We start from the raw sequence: 20,457 nt of genomic DNA, 5'->3' as shown, positions 1-20,457 counted from the left end.
TCAAAATTTGAACTTACTTTTTATTGAAGAATGTGTCTAATAAATTCTAGGTAACATGAAAATGCTTGAAAAAAGTTATGCTATGAATTTTCATACCTTTTTATTATACCTTGTAATTCTTAATTTGAGGCTTTTTTAAACTTAGTGTGTCCGTCAGTAACGGAAAGCTCATATTGTAAATACAACTTACATGAAGATTCCTATAACAATGAAATAATGTAGTTTAATTAGAATAAAAACAATGTTACTTTGTAGTATACATAAACAGAAAGTCGACGAATCCATTTTAATCATTTTGATTTTTATATGAAAAATATATTCATATCCTTAAAATATAAATTCCTTGGAAGATTAGGAACACCTTGTGACTCTCTAATCACTTATCTTCATTTATCTAATATGTTGAGCTTCGCTGTTGTGGATTTTCAATTCTTGTTTTATGATGGTGCAGTTATGTAATTGTAAATTAAAGGATATTATCTTTGAAAAAGCACATTCCGACTTCAATTTAATGCCAAGATAATAAATATTTCAGAAAGAGTGAAATAAAGGATGGTAACATCTAAAATTAGTGAAACACTAAAATCATAAATATGAAGTTAAACTAATCAGACAGTCTAAAAAAACTAACATTTACAATTAAAGAGTAGCAGCACTATTTTTACATTACAGATAAACAAAACTTAAGCAAGGAGCCTAAATAAACAACATAATTAGCTGTTAATAGGTTCTAGAATTATTTAGAATATTATAATCTTAATACAGACATATTGTCATTTATATTAAACTGTATTTAAAACTAACCTACCTAATCGTTTACGATGCATTATTTAAAAATCAAAACATATAATGATTATTGAATTTGCTTTAAAATGGTCGTTTTCATAAACTTTCTACAATTAAAGTTGGTCAAACAGTCCGTACGTCCATTTCAAATATTGAAAATCATGTATTTTTTAGACCCCTGGGAAAAAATCATCAAGGGTCTTTTAATGGCTCCCTCACCTTCTTATTTGTCAGATGTGGTTTTGCTTGTTTAGAATTTACTTCAATGAAAGATTTTAAAATGTAATACAAGGACAAAAGAATTTTAATTACATGTCTAGATACTTTACAGCCCAGGTATGTCAGGGAAAATAGTTCAATAAAAAAAAATATTTTTTATCAAATAAACACGGCAATAACGTTATTATCAACATGTTTGTCGGCTTTCTGTGCTGTTGGCAAGGTGTTCAGTTCGAGTCTGAACCACATCACGTCATGCTAGAGACGTTAAAATGGTAACACGCCACGTCAGCAATAGTAGGGGGCATGCCTTAGCCCTTTAACATTAACAACTCATTAGCATGTACAGTTAGGACTTGGATAGTAGCATCGCCCTTAGAGGTAATATCAATATATAATCATTGGAAGGCAATATTATGGATGAATTTTATTTTGTGTTATATTTCCTTCTTCCAATCTTAGTCACCCAATTATTTTAAACTACTAAAATCAGAAATTCGTACATTAAGTTGTGGGTCAACATTATTTTTTTATTGTCCCTATAACCCTGAGGTACTCTGAAAGTCTACAGTACAAACTGTAGTATTATTTACTTGTTATTCTAGTCTCTACAATTTTAAAACCCCTTATACAATTTAAATTTTTTATTTACCAGATAAATTAAATAAGCCAGATTTTTGCAGTAAATCTTATATTGGTTACACAACAGACCTTTTGATTGCACGTTCTTAGTCTAAATGTCTTAGTGTGGAAGGAAAATTTTAAAGGCCAATAATTATTTCTGCTTTTATTTCTATTTCACGTGCCAGACATAACAGCTTTTGGTACCATTTAAATGTCTCCAGTAACATTAGAACCCAACATATAAGCACAATTTTAAATAATTTAACATCATTTTGACTTTGTATATTATGATTCTTGTTTGACAGTTGAACATGAATGACAGAAGTAAACAGACATCAGTTTTGCAAATGTACCCCATAAAAACAGTTTATTAATAAAAACAGTTTATTGTTTGTTTGAATCCAAAGACTAATAAGAAAAATATCTTAAACTGATATTAAAAAATACCGAACTATCCCTCCCATAGTTTAGATTTTTTTAGATAAAAAAAAAATTGAGCTCGTGTGAGGAGTTTTAACCCTACAGGGCACTATCCATACGTTGAACTTATGCTTTAATCTTAATTTATCTCAACCTAACCTATAATAAGCTTCAATATACGCTTGTCTTATTCAAAAAGTTACATTATATGCCAAAATCGACATAAAGAAAACCTTCGTTTATACATATTTTTACTGTTTTAGGTCAACATTAAATTAGCATGCAATGTTGTATTCGTCTGTTATGTTAAATAGTCGGGAAAAATCCCTCAAACCGATAATAGGGCACCCAATAAATAGATTGGTCAGAGTTGTTTAAAGTATTTCTTAATTTACGCATTGCATTCAAAATTGAGTTACGTCAACGACACAACCTAAAAGTTTTTGAATTAAAAAAAGGTATTATCTCTCCAGTTGTAAGAGATATTTAATTACAGACTTACACCTGTACTATTTTATAATTAGAAAAACTAGCTTAAACCCACCCCACAATCTTAAATCAAAAAATAAAAATATCCTAAAATCATCACAGGATCTATGTGATGCTTACCTGAAATACAGAACCCAATCAGTTCCATGGTTATTGAAATCTTAAGCTTCAGACAAAAAAAATATTACTACTTTATATAATGGGAAATTGGGAAAGGGGGTTGATGCTTTGTCTTGGAAATCTACAATTCTACAATGGTCATTTTACTGGATTCTCCCTTAATAGTCTAATATGGAGTTTTATGATTTCAATTCTGTTTAAAACACACCTAGACCACTAAAATTGTTGGCACTGTGAGGCAATTATTATCAACATGATCATGAGAGAAGCTACTCTATAATTATAAATGGTTCATTCTCTGATTCTCTTGGCTGTTAATAGATATAGATGTATGAAATAGTTCTAATAGTAGCCACTGAGCATTTAGTCGACTTAACCCTGCTTGAACTGGTACTTTGTCTTTGAGTGTGTTTTAATATCTCTTATAGTTTCTAAGATAGGAATGGGGAGGTATTTAATGTCCCCTGCCCCCAGGAATAGTGATTGTATGGAGGTTCCTTAGAATAGGGTTAATTAAAATAATAGAGGGTGACTTGTGCTCGACTAGGCACTTTAAGGAAAACTGCCAACTTTTATATATTTAGATGGTGTTTAAGTAACTACTATATTACTATTTTTCCGTTCCAAAACCTCTTCCATATGCATAATTCGGTGCTTGCTTACATGTGAAGACCGGAGCACCGAAACCCCCCCCCCCCCCCCCGCTTAGTTTTGACAAAAATCACAAATAAGGGGGGGGGTAGTTTTTTAACCCCCCGCTTAGTTTTGACAAAAATCAAAAATAAGGGGGGGGTAGTTTTTAACCCCCCCCCTTAATTTTGAAGAAAATCAAAAATAAGGGGGGGGGGTAGTTTTTTCACTGTAAAATTAAAACCTTTTACTGGCCAAAGTCAATAAATAAGGAAATTATGCCCCAAAACATGAATATCCCTGTAATAAGGTTTCCCCTCTGGTATACTGGATTTTCTTGATTTACCTCACTCAACTTTCTGGCGTGTGTACAGTGAAAAAACTACCCCCCCCCCCCCTTATTTTTGATTTTCTTCAAAATTAAGGGGGGGGTTAAGTCTTTGCCTTGCTGAGCACTTTTCCTCCTTGCCGTTTTCCAGACATTAAAAAACTACCCCCCCCCCCCCTTATTTTTGATTTTTGTCAAAACTAAGCGGGGGGTGGGGTTTTCGGTGCTCCAGTCTACCAAATGTAAGCAAGTACCCATAATTCTTTGCCTTACTCCTAAAACTGGACGCTCAGTGAAATAGTGAGCGTCGTAAATATTTATATTTATGTTTACACTCAAAATTTGCATCAACATTGCCGTTCACATGAAGAAATATATTTTTTTGGGTTGTTTCCCAAAACAGCAACAGAAAAGTTTGGGCGATTAATATCAAAACATATTTGTAGAAACCTGACATATTTAGTCGAGATACAATTTCAATGATTTATGACGACTACCTGGCATATAAGTGGCAAGGACTGACTCAACAACAACACCATGCTTAATCAAATTAGATGAAAATCAAAATTTTGTATTCTTTTTATTATAAATAGAATTCTTAATTTTGCTAATTTTAATCTTTAAGCATTTTGTATGTTAACGCTAAATATTTATTGTTAGTTGTACCTTTTTTACTCTCGTGGTCAGAAATTGGTTACAGCAATAAAATATTTACAATAAGAAATAAAGGTTGTTCACATTGAAGGTTTCAGGAAGAATTAGTGACTTTCCTTGTCAGGTTTTAGGCCATTTTAGGCCCCCCCCCCCTCCCTCCAGTTCCCGTTATGAAATACATACCTTCCAATACTTATTTGTTAAAGAGTCCCAAGAAGCTAGGGGCTGGGTTTGTCATTTCTTTCTTTGTCTAATATAACAATATTTCATTTAAGCATTTTGAAAATTTTCAAGTTCAACAACTTTTATTCTTTAATTTACAAATACATATATGAGTATTTTCTGAAATAGTAAAACATAGGTGTAATGTTTAACAGTTAGGGAGTTGAATCCATTTTTATAGAAGCAGAAATATAATCTATGATTATGGTTTGGACCCTCTAAAACTGTAATCTACCCTTCCACTTTCCCCTCTCTTGGTGAAGATATCTTCAACACCGATACGATTTTTGAAATGTAAGATTCTACTTTCCCTTCTCTTGGTGAAGATATCTTCAACGCCGATACGATTTTTGAAATTTAAGATTCCACTTTTGCCTCTCTTGGTTAAGATATCTTCAACAAGAGAGACAAAAGTGGAATCTTATATTTCAAAAATCGTATCGGCGTTGAAGATATCTTCACCAAGAGAGGGGAAAGTGGAAGGGTAGATAACAGTTTTAGAGGGTCCAAACCATAATCATAGATTATATTTCTGCTTCTATAAAAATCGATTCAACTTCCTAACTGTTTAACATTTACTAAGTATATTTGCGATAACTTTTATTTAATGAAATCTTCCAATTTTTAACATGTACAAAACGGCCTGCTTAATTGCTTCAAGATCCATGTCAGATCTATATAGGAAATAAATGTCTATAAACGAGCTCAAGTTTTCCAAGGAATATTTGTTTAAAACTCATAGTGCTCCAATAATCCATAATAAACTCTCATTGCCCAGAAAGATAAGACCCATTATTTTACTTTATTAAAAATAAATTCCTTTTTTTAATTTCATGTTGCTATTTACCTTTTATCAATGTATTTAATTTCTAATCATAAAAAAGAAAATTTAGATTTATAATATAATAGATTTAAGAAAACTCTGTTTTAAAAGAATTCGATTGTGGCGACACTTTGTGTGTTCAAATATTAAACTAAAATTGTAATCATCATCATTAACCCTTTGGTGATGGTAATGTAAAGAAAAAAATATAATTTAAAAAATCTTTTTAAAATCATTTAGATTATTAAATATTTACTTTCTTTTAGATAGTAATGCCGGGTGAGGAAAATAGATTTATTGAGAAATAGATAAGCATATAGAAAACTAGCCAATAGGGAGATAATTATATCGAGCCAACTCTAGTTTTTAATGTGACAAGAAGATTCTTGTTACTCTAAGGTATAAAATTGAGTGCGTAGTAACTCTATAATCAATACAAAAGATTTTATAAATTGACTATATGGAAATTCCTTGTAGTTTTATAACAGTAAACATTTCTTTCCAGTATGGCTAAATATCCTCAGGATTAGAACCGGTTCTCATTAAAAAATAATGTATAGCATCGGATAACAGTCAATTTTTCAGAAATAGTAAAATAACAAGGATGACAACATCCATAAGTAGCGAATCACAAAATATATTATTAAATGACAAACAGACAAAGTGAGTTATAGAGCAGATTAACTGTTATCATAACAAAGAAAAGAAAGAGAGAGAATATGCATAAACTGAAAATCACGAAACTTTCAAAAAAAAGGTATTTGGAAAATTTTAAAGGAAAAGCAGCTAATAAGCTGCTTAAAAGCAATCTGACAGCTTTTGATGTCTTATACTTATTATGCTTCTTATTAATGGGAATATTCACATACTTAATTATGCTCCATATTAATGGGAATGTTCACAAGAAGTTTCAGCCTTCCAGCTTTTACAGGAGTCAAGAAAATCAGTTGTAAAAAAGAAAAGCGGCTAAAAAGCTGCTTAAAAACAGTCTGACCGCTATAGATGTTTTATACTTAATTATGCCCCATATTGATGGGAATGTTGATAGGAGCAAGTTTTGTTATTCGGCCACTTTGGACTAACAAAACTGGCTTTAATCCTATAATTTTTCATTTTAATTTCCGCGGAAAGCTGTCTATAATACTATACGATAAGTAAATATTTTATAATATAAAGTAAAAATTATTTACATTCAACATTAATGGATTTCCTTATCCCTTTCCCTTACTAATTTAAAGTATAGGTCTACTAAATTTGAGAAATTATTTTAAAATAAAATTTTCAACAACAAAAAAAAACAGTTTTGGTACTGAAGGAGTACAAATTCGTGGATCTGTGTTTACAACTCAAAATATTTACACTAATCAGGTACATTATATTGTTTAACATTTACTAGCAGCTAAGTTCCTAGATGCCTCTAGCATGGGGACTTGCGTGGAGGGTGGGAGGGTTGGTCAAACCCAGGAATAATGTATAACCAACAAGCGAAATAAATCTAAACCTATGTGTTGCCTCCAACTACAGCTGAAAAACACGTATAGGTTTCGCGATATTTTTCCGGAACCCATTAAAAGTGTCGGACTGATTATGACGTAATTTTTTTTACGTCATAATCAGTCCGACACTATTACTGGGTTCTTTTTCCGCATTAATTTTGCTGTTGGTATAAGCTGAGTCGAACCTCTACTTTCAATTTTTGCTGCAAAAAGAATAATTCGGAAAGAAAAAATGTATGGGAGGCATTTTTCTTTAGGAGCGATTTCATTTGAGACTATGAAGGTATTCTCCTCCGAAATAGTTTTGTAACTTCTCTGGACATATAAGAAGCTTCAATATCCTTCGCTAAACATAAAGACATTTTTCATTTTCACAATTTACAACGAACCCTGAGCAATGAACCCATATTTAAAAAAAAAAATACGAATAATTGGTAATTTCTTCCTAGGATAACCCCCTATGGATCGTATACTTGCAGTGTCCAAACCCTGCGGGTCTATCTAATACCAAAGAAAATCTAACCTGACCCAAATAAAAAAAAAACATAGAAATTAATATCTACCCAAAAACTAACAAAACAACCTTAACTGTTCAGTTATATGGAAATCCTGGTGGAGCTCTGAATATCCATGCCAGCAGAGACATACACCTACAGGCGGACAGATCTGCATTTAAACTTAAACAAAATGCAGAGGTTGGTTAATATTCTACTTATAGGCTTATATTTATCCTCCAATATTCTATTTCCAATTGCCATTTCCCTTACCCTTTAAAGTTGCTCTTTTTTGACTAAAAAATAGAGAGAAAAAATTTCAATGTAAAAAATTCATATTAACCTTAAAAGGACAAATCTGTAACAAATCTATCTAAAAATTCACACCAGCCGTTTTGGAGGGTTTAAGAAGCAAAAAAAGTTAAATCATAAATGTCTTTTTTTTTAGATAGAAGCAGAGGAACTGCAAATACACGATTCTCAGGAATAATAAAACAACTTTTTTTATTGACAATAAAATATTGACTTTGAATCGGGACAATGGATGATAAATTTATCTTCATATTCAACACCGGCTCCCCCTCCACCACCCATACTTATTTTTCTTATTCATAAACATGAGAGAAACAGTTAATATTTCATACATTTTTTATAATTTATGTCGATAATGTGACGACCTACTTTATGACACTAAAGGCATGCATTAAAATTAGGGCAGAATGAATTAGATACATCTATCTAATCTTTGTCTTATGCAATTCTAACATTTTTTGAAAGAGTTAACCTAGAAACAAGAGCGTGCACTAGGAGTGCGCGATGCACATAAACAAGGATCACAAACATCCATAAAATCGAAGCTCTGAAAACAAACGAACATGAACAATTGTAGAATTTCATAACTTAATAAGCAGAATATTAATTTAGAGGTTTAACAAAATTGTATAAAAACTTGTTGCAAAATTACCTAAATACAGGGTTCTGTTTATTAACATACTTACATTTTAGGAATTGATTATTGTGATTCATCGCTTAAAATATTGTACCTTGTTCGCTACTTATGGTTGTTGTCTCCCTAGTTAAAACGTCTTGTAAAAAAAATTGGCAAGGAAAAATTATCTTGATTTGTCCTTGTTTACATGGTCTATTATTAAAATGAACGTGCAAATTTTTTATGGTAGCCTAAATCTTAGATTGACAAAAAAATAATCTCAAGATTGCATTTTTTGCAATAAAACGTATACACTAACAAATTAAAAAAGTGTAAATTAACTGTACACTAAAATGTGTACAGTGAGCGTTACTGTACACTATTAGAGACACTAATTAAGCAATATAGTTATTCTGCAAATAAAGCAAATAATGTTATATTTGTAAATAGCAAGGGTAGGCAGCCGCGGTGCGAAAATAAAATGGCAGATGCGGATGATGTTGGCTGCAACTGCGTCCCAGCCTTCTCGAATCCGCACGCTTTGTTGAAATTTCGTCTACAACGTTGTTTAAGTTGAATGTATGAGTTGCGGATCCAGCTTCTAAACCCTCGGCTCGGCTAAGGGGGCGGGGCCGCATCCTCAGCTAAAGTCTTGTACTTTATTTTGTTTTTAGGCAAAACTTAAACTTTTGAAGTCTTACCATATTTTATTCCCAAATGGTTGTAGGTCTATCTTTTGACCTGACACCTACGATCGATGCTTAGCATGTAGCGCTTCCCCTCGTCGACGGGGAGGTGAATGGTTCGAATCTCGGCTCAACACCGTGTCATAAAAATTTAAAGATGGTTCTTACTGCTGCTTTTTCAGATGCGTGACATAAATAGTTAGAGTATGGGGGGAATGCATTGGCCAAGAACAATGCAATTAATTACCATTCACAGACAAAGGTCGTCCAATCGAAGAAATGGTTGTTTAAAGAGCATGTGACCATATAATCATCATTACTCTATAGCTATTGCATTTTCTTTTCTGTGGAAGTATGGACACTTATTGTTAAAGGGCGAATATAGGTTTGATATGATATGAGCTTATTTCAAGCGTGCAATTATATAGATTATAAATAACGTAAAGACATTGACATATTTATCTGTATAAGTCTGTTTCTAGCCTAAAACCGAACTGATTCGTCGATATAATTACGCCATTTCGCATAACTAGTGTGGTTCCCTAAGAAATCCAAACATCCCTGCATCACACAAGGCTGCGTCGGAAGGTTGTATTATAAAGCTTTTGTTCAATCATAGTCATAATGAAGACGAAAGGAATGGGAAAAAAAAGGATGCTGCAACTTTTACTTTTGATCAAATAAATTTTTCATAACATAATTTTGTATAAGTACATTGAAAAAGGGAGGGCTGAAAACTAATTTTTAAAAAATATTTCAAAATTAAAATATTATTTTTGTTTGCTAAAAGTTGCATCATGTTTGTGGGCTCCATAGGGTAAATATATTTTACATATTATATATTTTTTATAAATATATTGTATTCATCATGAATCAATCTAAAATCTTAGTAGAGAAAATAAATTTAAAAACTTAATATTTATCTTTATGATGCACTTTAAAGCAAACTTTTTGACGCTATTTAAAATTTGAATAAAATAATATATAATTAAAGAAAATAAACATTTAAATTATCATTTAAGATGCATGCCAATGAAATAATCAATTAAACTTAAGAAAACTAGTCAAAAAAAGTCTTGTAAAGGGCTAAAATAAACGATTTTGTAGGCCATCTGATTTATTATATGTTCAATTGAAACAGAAAATTGCAAAATCTACTTAAGGATTTTTTTGAATTTTTAAATTTGGCATAGATATTCTAAAACTATGTAATGGCACCTTTGATATAAGCTCATATCATATCGAACCTATATTCGCCCTTTAAATGTTTTAATGTATGACGTGAGGTAATATTGAGCAAATTCTTTTAAAACTTAAAACTACATGTAAACGTTTTCTGAAAAAGAATTTTATTGATAAAATTCATTTTAGATATCTAAAATACGAAGAGATAGATGTCAGTCTGTTGGTCCAGGCAGTCACCCCCCACCCCCCCCCCCCCCCACCTCGTCCGAACACCCCATCCAAAAAGATAATATACACATGTGCCTCTAACTTCTAAGGACTAAGTATTCTGTAAAGGAAGGGGGGAAATAGACTAAAACCATTCAAATACTTCAATTTAAAAATGAAATAGTTTTAAACCATCCAGGGACCTCCCGTTACATTGAGAACTCAATCAGTTCAACTTCACATGTTAACTAGATCATTACATTTTCTATAATGTTTTTACCTGTCTCTGATAAAAGGATGTTCATATAACTCATTAATCTAAAGTATGATAGCTTTGGTGTGCACTCAACTCCGCGCATTGATCACATGATCATATTATTAGAACCGCATGTAAATTGATAACAACACAAACAGCCTCTTCCTCATTGTTTAGCAATCGAAACCACCCTTAAACACAACATAGACGTCAAAGGGTGGTGGTAAAGGGTTGTTTATACCCCCAAGGCTTCGAAAATATTTCACAGCAATTGCTTAACTTTTAACAATATTTTTACTTTTAATGATTTTTAGGCAATATCTGGCTTAAATACAGAAGACTATAATTATAGAATATCTGCAATGAAATATAGCATAGCTAGCTGCTTCGCCTCTAGAGTTAAAGAGGACAATGGGGATGTGTGATGAAATATCCTAAAACCGCTCCATGGCATTTATAATGATTTCCAGAAAAGCACAACCTTATCAGATCTGACATTTCCAAGATCTTACAGAAAAGTTTTCTGTTTTATTGATATGAAATATTGCGCCTTTAAGTAAATATCTATAGACTATAGCCTACCTATATTAAAAGACTATACAATTTGACACACATTATAAAATACTATGTATTAGTCTAGCCATGTCTGCCTTTTAAGATATATTTTTAAATATCTATGGGTTTTTTACAAATGGCTTCTCCCCTAGCTTGGGAAAATGCTTTATATAAAAAACAAATCACAGACAGACCTACAAATCTACACACATACATCCTATCTCTTTTTTAGTAAATAAAAAAACTTCATATATATTTTCTATAGTACAAAATTTAGGCACCAAAAACTTGGTCATTAAAGGATGACTTGAAAAAATATGTATAAAATATGTTTCTACGTTTTTGCAGATAAAAATTTAGACTATGTTGCAGAAAAACTCTGCTAACTACACAGCTGCAGCATTAGCGTATTGTTAAGGTGTCGGGTTCGAGTCTGGACTACATTGCGTCATATTAGAGACGTAAAAGCCTACTGCTGCTATATCAGTTGAGTTATATTAATAGTGGAGAAGAGGAAAGGCTCATAAATAGGTGCAACCCAATACCACGCTCATTAAAATTTCTGACAAATGTCGTGTAAAGATATATATGGTTGTCTGTTGGGTGTTACTTCACCTTACATCTTTACAGGTGTTTAGACTGAAAAATGTGACATTGCTTCCCTTAGTTATCCTTGATTGTGGGATCTGACGTTTCAGTGTCATGGACAGCAGTTTAGCCTAAATAAACCCATTTGTAAAAGAAATAAGTTTTGTTCTTTTCCATTCGATAACTGCCTTTTTAGGGGCTAATACTATTGAAAGCAATTCTAAAGGGCTTTTCTTAACTCAAATTAATATAATCTGTCCACTTTTCTTGTTTATTCCTTTAATTTGTTTTTTAATATTTGTTACAGGTTTTAAAAAATCAGTTGTTATGAAGCAACCCTATTATACACACATACTTAGTCACTTGGCCTTTTGTTATACTTTGTGTTTTTATATAACAACTAATATTCTACACTACAAAAATTAAATTTGTGGGAATCTTCTTAAAATCTTTTATTTTTTTCTAATCTAAGGAATCTTTACATAGACAGGTGAGACTTTTTAAATAAGGCTAATATAACCCATTATAACGTGACAATTTGTTGGTAATTTTAGCATTAAGATTAATCATATAAGATAATTAATGTGGAATTTTTCAATTATTGTCAATTTGAAAATATTATAAATAAAAAATGTCAGACCAAAAATATTATTTTATATACATACTAGCTACCCTGTAAAGGAGAACCATATTGGTTCAGCAGTTAGCGAAATTCTTCGGTACAGACAGGCTGATAGAAAAACAGACATCCTGTTACTTTATCAAAAGGATAGTTTTTTAAGCATTCAATTTATGTCTGATTGAGAAAACACTCCGTTATAAAAAATATTAGGGCTCATATTAATAAAAAAAAATATAATCGCATTATGCTTTAATATTAATTTTTTGGGTTTTATTCAGACGTGTTTTCATGGATTTTTTACGTAAAAGTTGAAAAAAGAAATCGGATTTAAAAAACTAGCGGCTATGCACGTTTACTTTTTTGGAGGAGTGTTTTTTAACTACCATAGATAACAAGAAACTTTAAAAAGTTAATATAGTGTCAAGTTATTCAATATGCTAAAAATACACATGAATAACTAAATCATCACTTTTAGGTTATTTTTGTTGTTACTTTCTTTATTACTTTATTATTTTCACTAGCGGCTACGCCCCTAGAGGCCTCTAGGGGCACATGAGGAGGAGAGAGTCGAATTTGATAATTCAATTTCTTATTTTAGATTTTAAAAGAAAAAGTTAAAAAATAATTTACGATTGATGTTTATTTTTCGTTGAACTCTCTTTCTAAAATTGGTAAATTTTTAAAAAATTTAATTTCTCTAGGGAGGGTGGTGGTACCCTCCCCCAAAATAGTTATAAACCTTCCCGGGACATATGAGAATCTACCCTGTTAAGGAGAACCCAATCGGTTCAGCGGTTAGCGAGATCCTTCGGAACACACAGACAAACACACAGACATCCTGTTACTTTAGTATAAGGATAATTAAGCTGTGACAAAAACATAAAAAAGCAAACATTTCAACCACTTTTTACATTTGACTATTAAATATTTTAGATGGTCATGATTAGACGATCCCTGAAAATTAACAAGTATTTTTATCCAACCTTTAGTAATCATATTCTTGGCTATTTATTTCGGGGTTTCTTTGTCTGATTTTAAAAAAATTTATTCTATTTTTAGTTTATCAAATTTATGACATATTAATTTTAGAAAGATGAATACCTAAGTTGTTTTTATTTTAACAGGGAAGAACTATTCTGAAAGCTACGAGGTAAATATCTTTTAAAGCGAAGCTTTTCTATAATTAGGGTCGGTCCGTCCGTCCGTCCGTACGTCCGTCCGTAACGGATAGCTTTTTTCGTTAATTTAGGCATGTTAGAATTGCCCTATCGATTTCAAATTTTGCATGGTGATTCCTTTAGCAGTTAGGTACGATTTAGAAAGCGTAGCAACTCTATAATCATTACCAAAATGTCCGTACTTCCATTTTAAACATGATGATCTTTTTACTTTTTTAACATCAAATTTTTATGTGATCTAATTCTCCGATTGATCTGATTTTTGGTATATTGATTCCTGGGACAACAAAGTATAATGTAATAAACGAAGCACTCTATAATCAAGTCCTAAAAATGTAAGTATGTCCATAAACATTATCCTGTATCAAGCAGTTTTTTAACAAATTTATTCACAATTTTGCTTTGACTTTTATACATTTATATTAGGATTATTCAGTTCTGAAACTATACAAGTGTTAACGTCCGTTTGTCCTACCGTTTCAGTGCTTTGCTTTTATGGATGTTTCATCCTTGTTTAAAAATAAATCTTTTCTATAGAAATTTTGTCCGTCCGTAACGGAAAGCTCTTAACGTTTATTTGAACTATAGATTTTAAATGTGTCCAGATGATTCCTGAGAAACTAAGGTATGGTAAAGAAATAAATGGAATCTTCACAAAAATTTCACTCGTCTATTTTGAATAGCATCCAAAAAATTGACGTTTTCCCTCTGTTCTTAACAGACAGACGTACATTTGGAATTATTGAGTAGGTGTTTGTAGCAATGGATATATTATTACTTGGATCTTACGCCAGATTTTTATGTTCTCTAATAAAGTGAAACTTGTAGCAGGATAAATTAACGATAACCCTTTGCCACCACCTTAACAAATCCCCTCCTACTTTATGAAACAACTGACCAATAAGCGAGTTCCATGTTGGCAAGTTATATTGACGACAAGTTTTCCCCTTTCATAATATCCACGTATATTCTGTATCCATCAGTGAAGTATACAAAAAGATGATATTCTACTTGCAATCCTTTATCAATAAACCATTAAAAGATATTAAAGTACAATTTACCTACCCGGCCTATTATGAGTGTAATTGAATCTAATAATTTGGTAATGTAAATCTATTACACACTAAATATTAACTAAATGAGGAGTGGTGGTCTTCAGAAATATAAAGGGATAAGGCAATGACCGATAAATTGATGTGTATCTCCAATAACGATACACAAAATTACCCCTCAGTGATTACAATTAGTGCTTGAAATGTTTGGAACCAACCAATCACAATTTAATGAGAGTTCCTCAAACTTGTTAGTCAACGAATAAGAAAACATTAATGTTTGGGAACAATTATAATAAGCAGCCCAATGTCCCCTCCCTCTGTTGGTCGGCTTAGCTTGACTAACATGTTTCAACAGAAACTGCACGCCAGACGATATTTATGCAGTTGGGGTTTCCCCTAAAATGACCAAGTCATGCACTGGAAATATCGCCCCTTTATTTTGAAATAAATAAAAAAAGGTAGTTTTTGCTTGTGTTTGTATCTTAGGTTAGGTTATTTTATATTGACTATAGGGTAGCCTCATAGGGTTAGGGCCCTACGCAAGGATTAGACATGGGAAAAATCGCCTCCCTCCTCCCCACCCATCCACTCATTTTAAATTCATTTTGGAGGAAATATGGGGGAAGGGATTAATAATTTCTGTGCTCGCACTTTGAGGAAAAGAACCATAATTGTTAGAACAGTCAAGCATACAATCAAATGGATAAAGTTAGTAATGGATGTATATAAGTCATTGGAATCTTATGAGAAATTCCAGACATCTAACTTTAACATTTCTTTGAAAAAAATTCTATTTTCACCTAGTGAATCTTTACAAGAAACATAAGATCCTTTAAAACAGTAAAAAACACCTACTTTTTCTTATGAACAAAATGTCTAAACCTATGATAAAGTTTCTTCGCAACAAAAATTATTTTGGCTTTAATGTATGAACATATGTATATGTAAAATATCTATTAAAAGATCATTATGCATAATTATCTATTATAACCTTTAATTTCTTTCAAAATGGTTATTATCAAAATAAAGAAAATGTATTATATTAATTTTAAATTGAGTCTTTCAATAATCAATTTTAAAATGTCTAATTTGTTAATAAACTCCCTTAGTTGCCTAAATTATGCCTAGAAAGCCCTAGATAAAAACAAGGTATTATTTCTGAAATCAATATTAAAATCAATCGCCTGTCAAAGCAGTAGTCTATTTTGGTAACATGTACACGTCTCTAGTGGGTTTTTAGTAACGAAGCTTATTTATTATTCACTTTGTCCTTCCGTCCGTTAGTCCTTAACGCATTGGGGTAAATGCTATTTTCACGGTTACTCTTTCAGATACAGTTATATTTTTTGTGAAGATAACCCTTACCAAAAAGTATTCATTAATAAACAACTTACTTGGACCGTCGGTCTGTCGGTCATGCTACATTAGGCTTGTACATTTGTTATTACTTAATATCTGCTCTGCAACTCACTTTGTCCGTTTCTAAATCAATGCAATGCTACTTATGGATGTTGACATCCTTGTTCTAATATCTAAAACATATGTGTCGTCTTTATTTAAAGCGCAGCTACTCTAAAATAATATATTCTAGGGATGGTATACTGGCAGAGAGAGCAAAGTTATCCGCTAGCTCTATTACTTCAAACACGTTACAAACCTCTCTAGGTAACAACAAGGGACATGGGGATTTGTCAATGGCAAATTTTATCCAAAAAATTTGGGGGGGGGCGTACTTTTTTTTTCTATCTGCTATACAGCATGCATTATATTGTTCTGTCTGTCGTTATATCTATAGCATAAATGATGAACTTGAAGATGCCAACGAATAGTACTGTATTCTGTGAAATACCATTTTTAATTATCCTATCATATAAAGTCGTAAAGTTCTTTAGTTTTTCCGTTAGGATCTCACTAACCGATGAACATATTGTAGGCTAAATTACCACCCCTCCCTTTCTTCAGAATTGATTTGCCAATTTATTTTAAGTTTATGTAAGTTGATGTTACGGCTTTATTTATTGTGATAAACGTACATATTATACATTTTATTTCAGTTGAAAGCAGGGTAGGTCAGGATTTGGTGATTGAATCACTAACAACTGGAGTTCATATGCAGGTAATTCAGGAAGATATTGTGTTGAAATACCAGCCATCATCTTTTCCAGTTTAGCTCTAAATCAGATTAATTGCCGCTAAATTAAAACTGGTTTTAGTCATACTGAATATTCATGTACCCGTATCGCAATGTAATGACAAGCGTACTGGCTAAACGTAAAACAAAATTTAATCCGGCTAAAAATATATTTTGCTCAATTTCGTTCTTGTTTTGTTATTCAGGCTGGATCTCACCTAAACCTTGAGTCTGGAGGCGGAGCCATCAAAATTCAATCTTTCCAAGATCTTACTCTTGCTTCCAAACAGGGAAAGGTAAATGGAAAATTTCCAGAATAGCTTCGAAACCGATTTATATTTGCTGGATCAGCCGTACTGTAAAATCATGTAAAGAATGTTATTATAGACAATTGTCCACGAAAATATTAAATTAATACCAGTTTAACTTGTTTAAATCTTATAATCTTTCATTTTAATATCCGCGGAAAGCTGTTTATAATACGATGCATTAAATAATAATACATAATACATACATTATATATCGTTCTAAATATGATGAAAAACATTATTATACGGAAAAGGTTGCGTGATTAAACCCTTTGATTGTTTTAGATTGATATTCGAGGTGGAGACATACGAATGGCAGATTTGCCAACAGTTAACAGCACCTATACAAGATTATATAATAGCCAACAAGATAAATTCGAAATATTTCAGGTTAGAATTATTATTAAAAGATTGAGGGCTCATGGAAAGAAAACGAAGTTGCGGGTTTTATCGCATTTTCACAGTAGCCTTTAAAAGGTTATTTTAGGTTAGGGTAAGTAAATGTTAATGATTGTCCCGCAGGGCTAGAAACCCCCGCAGGGGCTTGAAATAGGTAAACCGCTACTGTAAAAATACGACGAAACTCGCAACTTCGTTTTGTTTCCATGATCCAGATCGGGTGGCGGTTCCTTCAAAGTGCCTTCTAAAGCACAGAACCCTTTTCCCTTATTTTGAATTAAATTGATAATAATCCCAGCAGGGTTTAGGCAATCTAGAACAATCTTCTAGTTCTAGAATTAGACAATGCATTTGTTAAGATTTATACCATTTTTTGGCGCTTTCTTTCAAAGTGGCTATTAACCACAGAAATCCGACCCCTTCCCCCTTGTTAGTAATAAAATTACAAGTAAGGGGATAGGTTTTTTACGGCGAACCTTGTAGGTGGTCTAACTCTAACCTGCACCCAATGTAACCTAAACTAAGTTGAACCCCTAACAGGCGACAACCTTTGGCCCATTTATTTTTTATCTATTCCGAATTTATGTTAGGGGGGTTCTAGGTCCATAAGAAATTTAGGGGAAACTGTGTATTTTTATTGTAGGTTTGTGTATGTGGCACTGGGAAACTGTTTCTGGCACCTACAGGATCAAAATGCAGTGTCAGCTCCCAATTCTGTAAATAAATTAATTTTAAAATGTTTTTTAGTAATGCATTGTAAATAATTTGCAGTATTGCTTTTTATGCATGCACCTGAAATAATCTGGTAATTTTATTTTTATAATTTCTCCAAAGCACATATAGCACTTTAATGCCCATCAAAAAAAGTTCCATGTTTTTTAGTATAGATGTAGAAGGCACCCTGTATCACTTTTTTAATACTTTAGTATTTCTATATATAGCTCATTAAACTGTTTAATTATGTTATTTGTAATTGTTTAAGTTTATTATTATTTTAGTTTTACCATTTTCTTAAATCATATTGTATTTAAGATATGAAATAAAAGTTTTATTTGCAATTATTATCTTCATCATTATTTTTAAAAAATTTTGTAAGAACCAGAAATTTATAAATTCTTGCCAAATTTTAGCACGTTTCTAACTAAATAAAGTTGTCTAAATTAAATATGCTTCAAAGTCCACGATTTCAAGGAAGAAGGGGAAAAATCTTTTAGATAATTTTTCTCCAAACTTTTTAATTTACCAAAGGAAGAATTTACAGACAAGATGCTTTAAGAAGGAAGAAATATCCCTGGGAAGAAATTGAATCGTCTATTTTGCTATCCCTGGCTTCCCTGAACATTCCATAGACAAATGTGGGTGAGGTCTTGCAGGGATTATAGAGATAAAAAGTTTGTTTTATGCGTACTCAAAATTTATTCTGTGAATGAATATAAAAAAATACGTAGTTATCATGACTGGAGGAAAATTGTCGTCATTTAGAATTTATAGGGGTTGCATGGGGGTGCGGTGTCGTTATTTTAGCCAGTTACAAGTTTCACTTTATTAGAGTACATGATAATCTGGTGTAGGATCCAAGTAATAATAAACCTATTTTTCTAGCAACATTAACAATAAGCTTGGATGGATGAGGGGGTAGGGGTGGTTACTGACATATATCTCAATCCACTCCCATTTTATAGATATTGAGAGACAGATAGAAACAAAAAAAATTGTAGAGCTATTCCTTTATTTATGTAGGTCTTCCCTAAAACCAAAGTGCAGGAAGGGGGTGGATAATGCAATTTATTTATGTGCAATCATTCTTTCTCCAATATATGTATACAATTCAATGCAATAATGACTAAATTGAAAACATTTTTTTTGGGGGGGGGGACCATTGACCTATCCATAAATCCCTTTGGTGTGCCTGCCAACAAAACTAGCGGTTTTCTCATGTACTATGTCTCCTTGGAATTTAAATAAGGCAGGGAGCGGACATTGGACTGTAAATCACACGGGTACCCAAATTTATATAACCACGTTTTTCTTACTCAAAAACTTTGGTTCAACCTCTAATTCGTTCCCGAGCCCAAAGTTAAATTGGTCTTTATTTTGTGCAGATTGAACGTGAGCAGGTTTTTTCTAGGGAAGGATTGTTAGCCCCACCCAAACCCCCTGTACTGGAGAAAGTGACCAGAATTCAGTCTGACATCTAACCTAGGACCTTTCCAGCACAGTAGGACTCTTCTGGTGTAGCTCCAAGGATCATTGATGCACGGTGCAGTATGGACGGCGTGCACGTATCTGGTCTCCTTAACTTTGGTTACTTTTTATCAAATCTTGATTGGTGTGTTATAAAGGAAATAGTGTAAATTTTTCAACAAATAAATTAATTTACAAAAGAGTTTTTTTTATCAATATTGGGGTAGTACGTACACCAATTTATCATCCACTGTCATATCACTTATGATCCCTGAATTTTAATAAAATCAACACTTTTGAGTCAAAATATTAATTACCTCTTTACATAAAAAAAACACATTTGGGTTTTGACTGCGTGAATTTTTAAAGCACATTATGTTTCCTTCTGGTGTTTTTTTTCTCGTGGGATCGATGCGGCTGAGTGTCGCTAATCTTCCTCAAAGCCACCCAACTTTTTCTAATCCGTGAAGTTTGTTATGGCTCCAACTGCAACTGCAGCTAAGTCACATTAGGATGCATAATTATCTGTACAGCTGTATAACAAGAAAATTAAAAATATTAAAATATTAAGTAAAATTGTTATATTGCCCCTAGCCTCTTTGGACTTCTCCCAGAGGAAAAAAAATTGGGGAGTAATACTTCCTAAGGGTTCTAAGCACCAAGGTGTGTTGAGAGTTGCCACATCCCCCTAATCGGTTAAGTTGTTACCGAGATATTAAGCTTCAGATAGACTTACAGGTAGACTTCATACTCATTTCACAATTTTCTCTACCTTGGCGTAATCCAGATTATTTGTAGGCCAACAATTAAGCCGGTCATAAATGTGTATGTTCAGCCGTCTGGCCGTTAGTAGCCAGAAGGATCTTATTA

The 20,457-nt window shown here is 32.3% G+C and overlaps 1 protein-coding gene across 1 annotated transcript; it reads left to right on the top strand.

The window, feature by feature from the left end:
- The first annotated feature begins 1,197 nt into the window (after window positions 1-1,197).
- On the top strand, window positions 1,198-18,467 carry Scgdelta (sarcoglycan delta). The gene is made up of 10 exons (XM_080169909.1): window positions 1,198-1,280; window positions 6,554-6,683; window positions 7,408-7,506; window positions 7,754-7,790; window positions 13,458-13,482; window positions 16,157-16,230; window positions 16,620-16,681; window positions 16,903-16,992; window positions 17,290-17,394; window positions 18,047-18,467. Exons 1-10 carry the CDS (start codon window positions 1,198-1,200, stop codon window positions 18,125-18,127), a joined length of 786 nt encoding a protein of 261 aa, XP_080026035.1. The 3' UTR covers window positions 18,128-18,467.
- Window positions 18,468-20,457: the final 1,990 nt, after the last annotated feature.

Source organism: Acartia tonsa, chromosome 8, assembly GCF_053477335.1.
Source record: "Acartia tonsa isolate MP-2025a chromosome 8, ASM5347733v1, whole genome shotgun sequence".
In the NCBI taxonomy this organism is placed as follows: Eukaryota; Metazoa; Arthropoda; class Copepoda; order Calanoida; family Acartiidae; genus Acartia; species Acartia tonsa.
Note: the sequence above shows the minus strand (reverse complement) of the source record. Positions and strands in the feature narration are given on the sequence as shown.

Coding starts and splice junctions, on each gene's coding strand:
- Scgdelta (XM_080169909.1), top strand. CDS start 1,198: ATGTTTGTCGGCTTTCTGTGCTGTTGGCAAGGTGTTCAGTTCGAGTCT. Junction 16,231..16,619: donor CACGTTACAAACCTCTCTAG/GTAACAACAAGG, acceptor ATTTTATTTCAG/TTGAAAGCAGGGTAGGTCAG. Junction 17,395..18,046: donor ATAAATTCGAAATATTTCAG/GTTAGAATTATT, acceptor TTTTTATTGTAG/GTTTGTGTATGTGGCACTGG.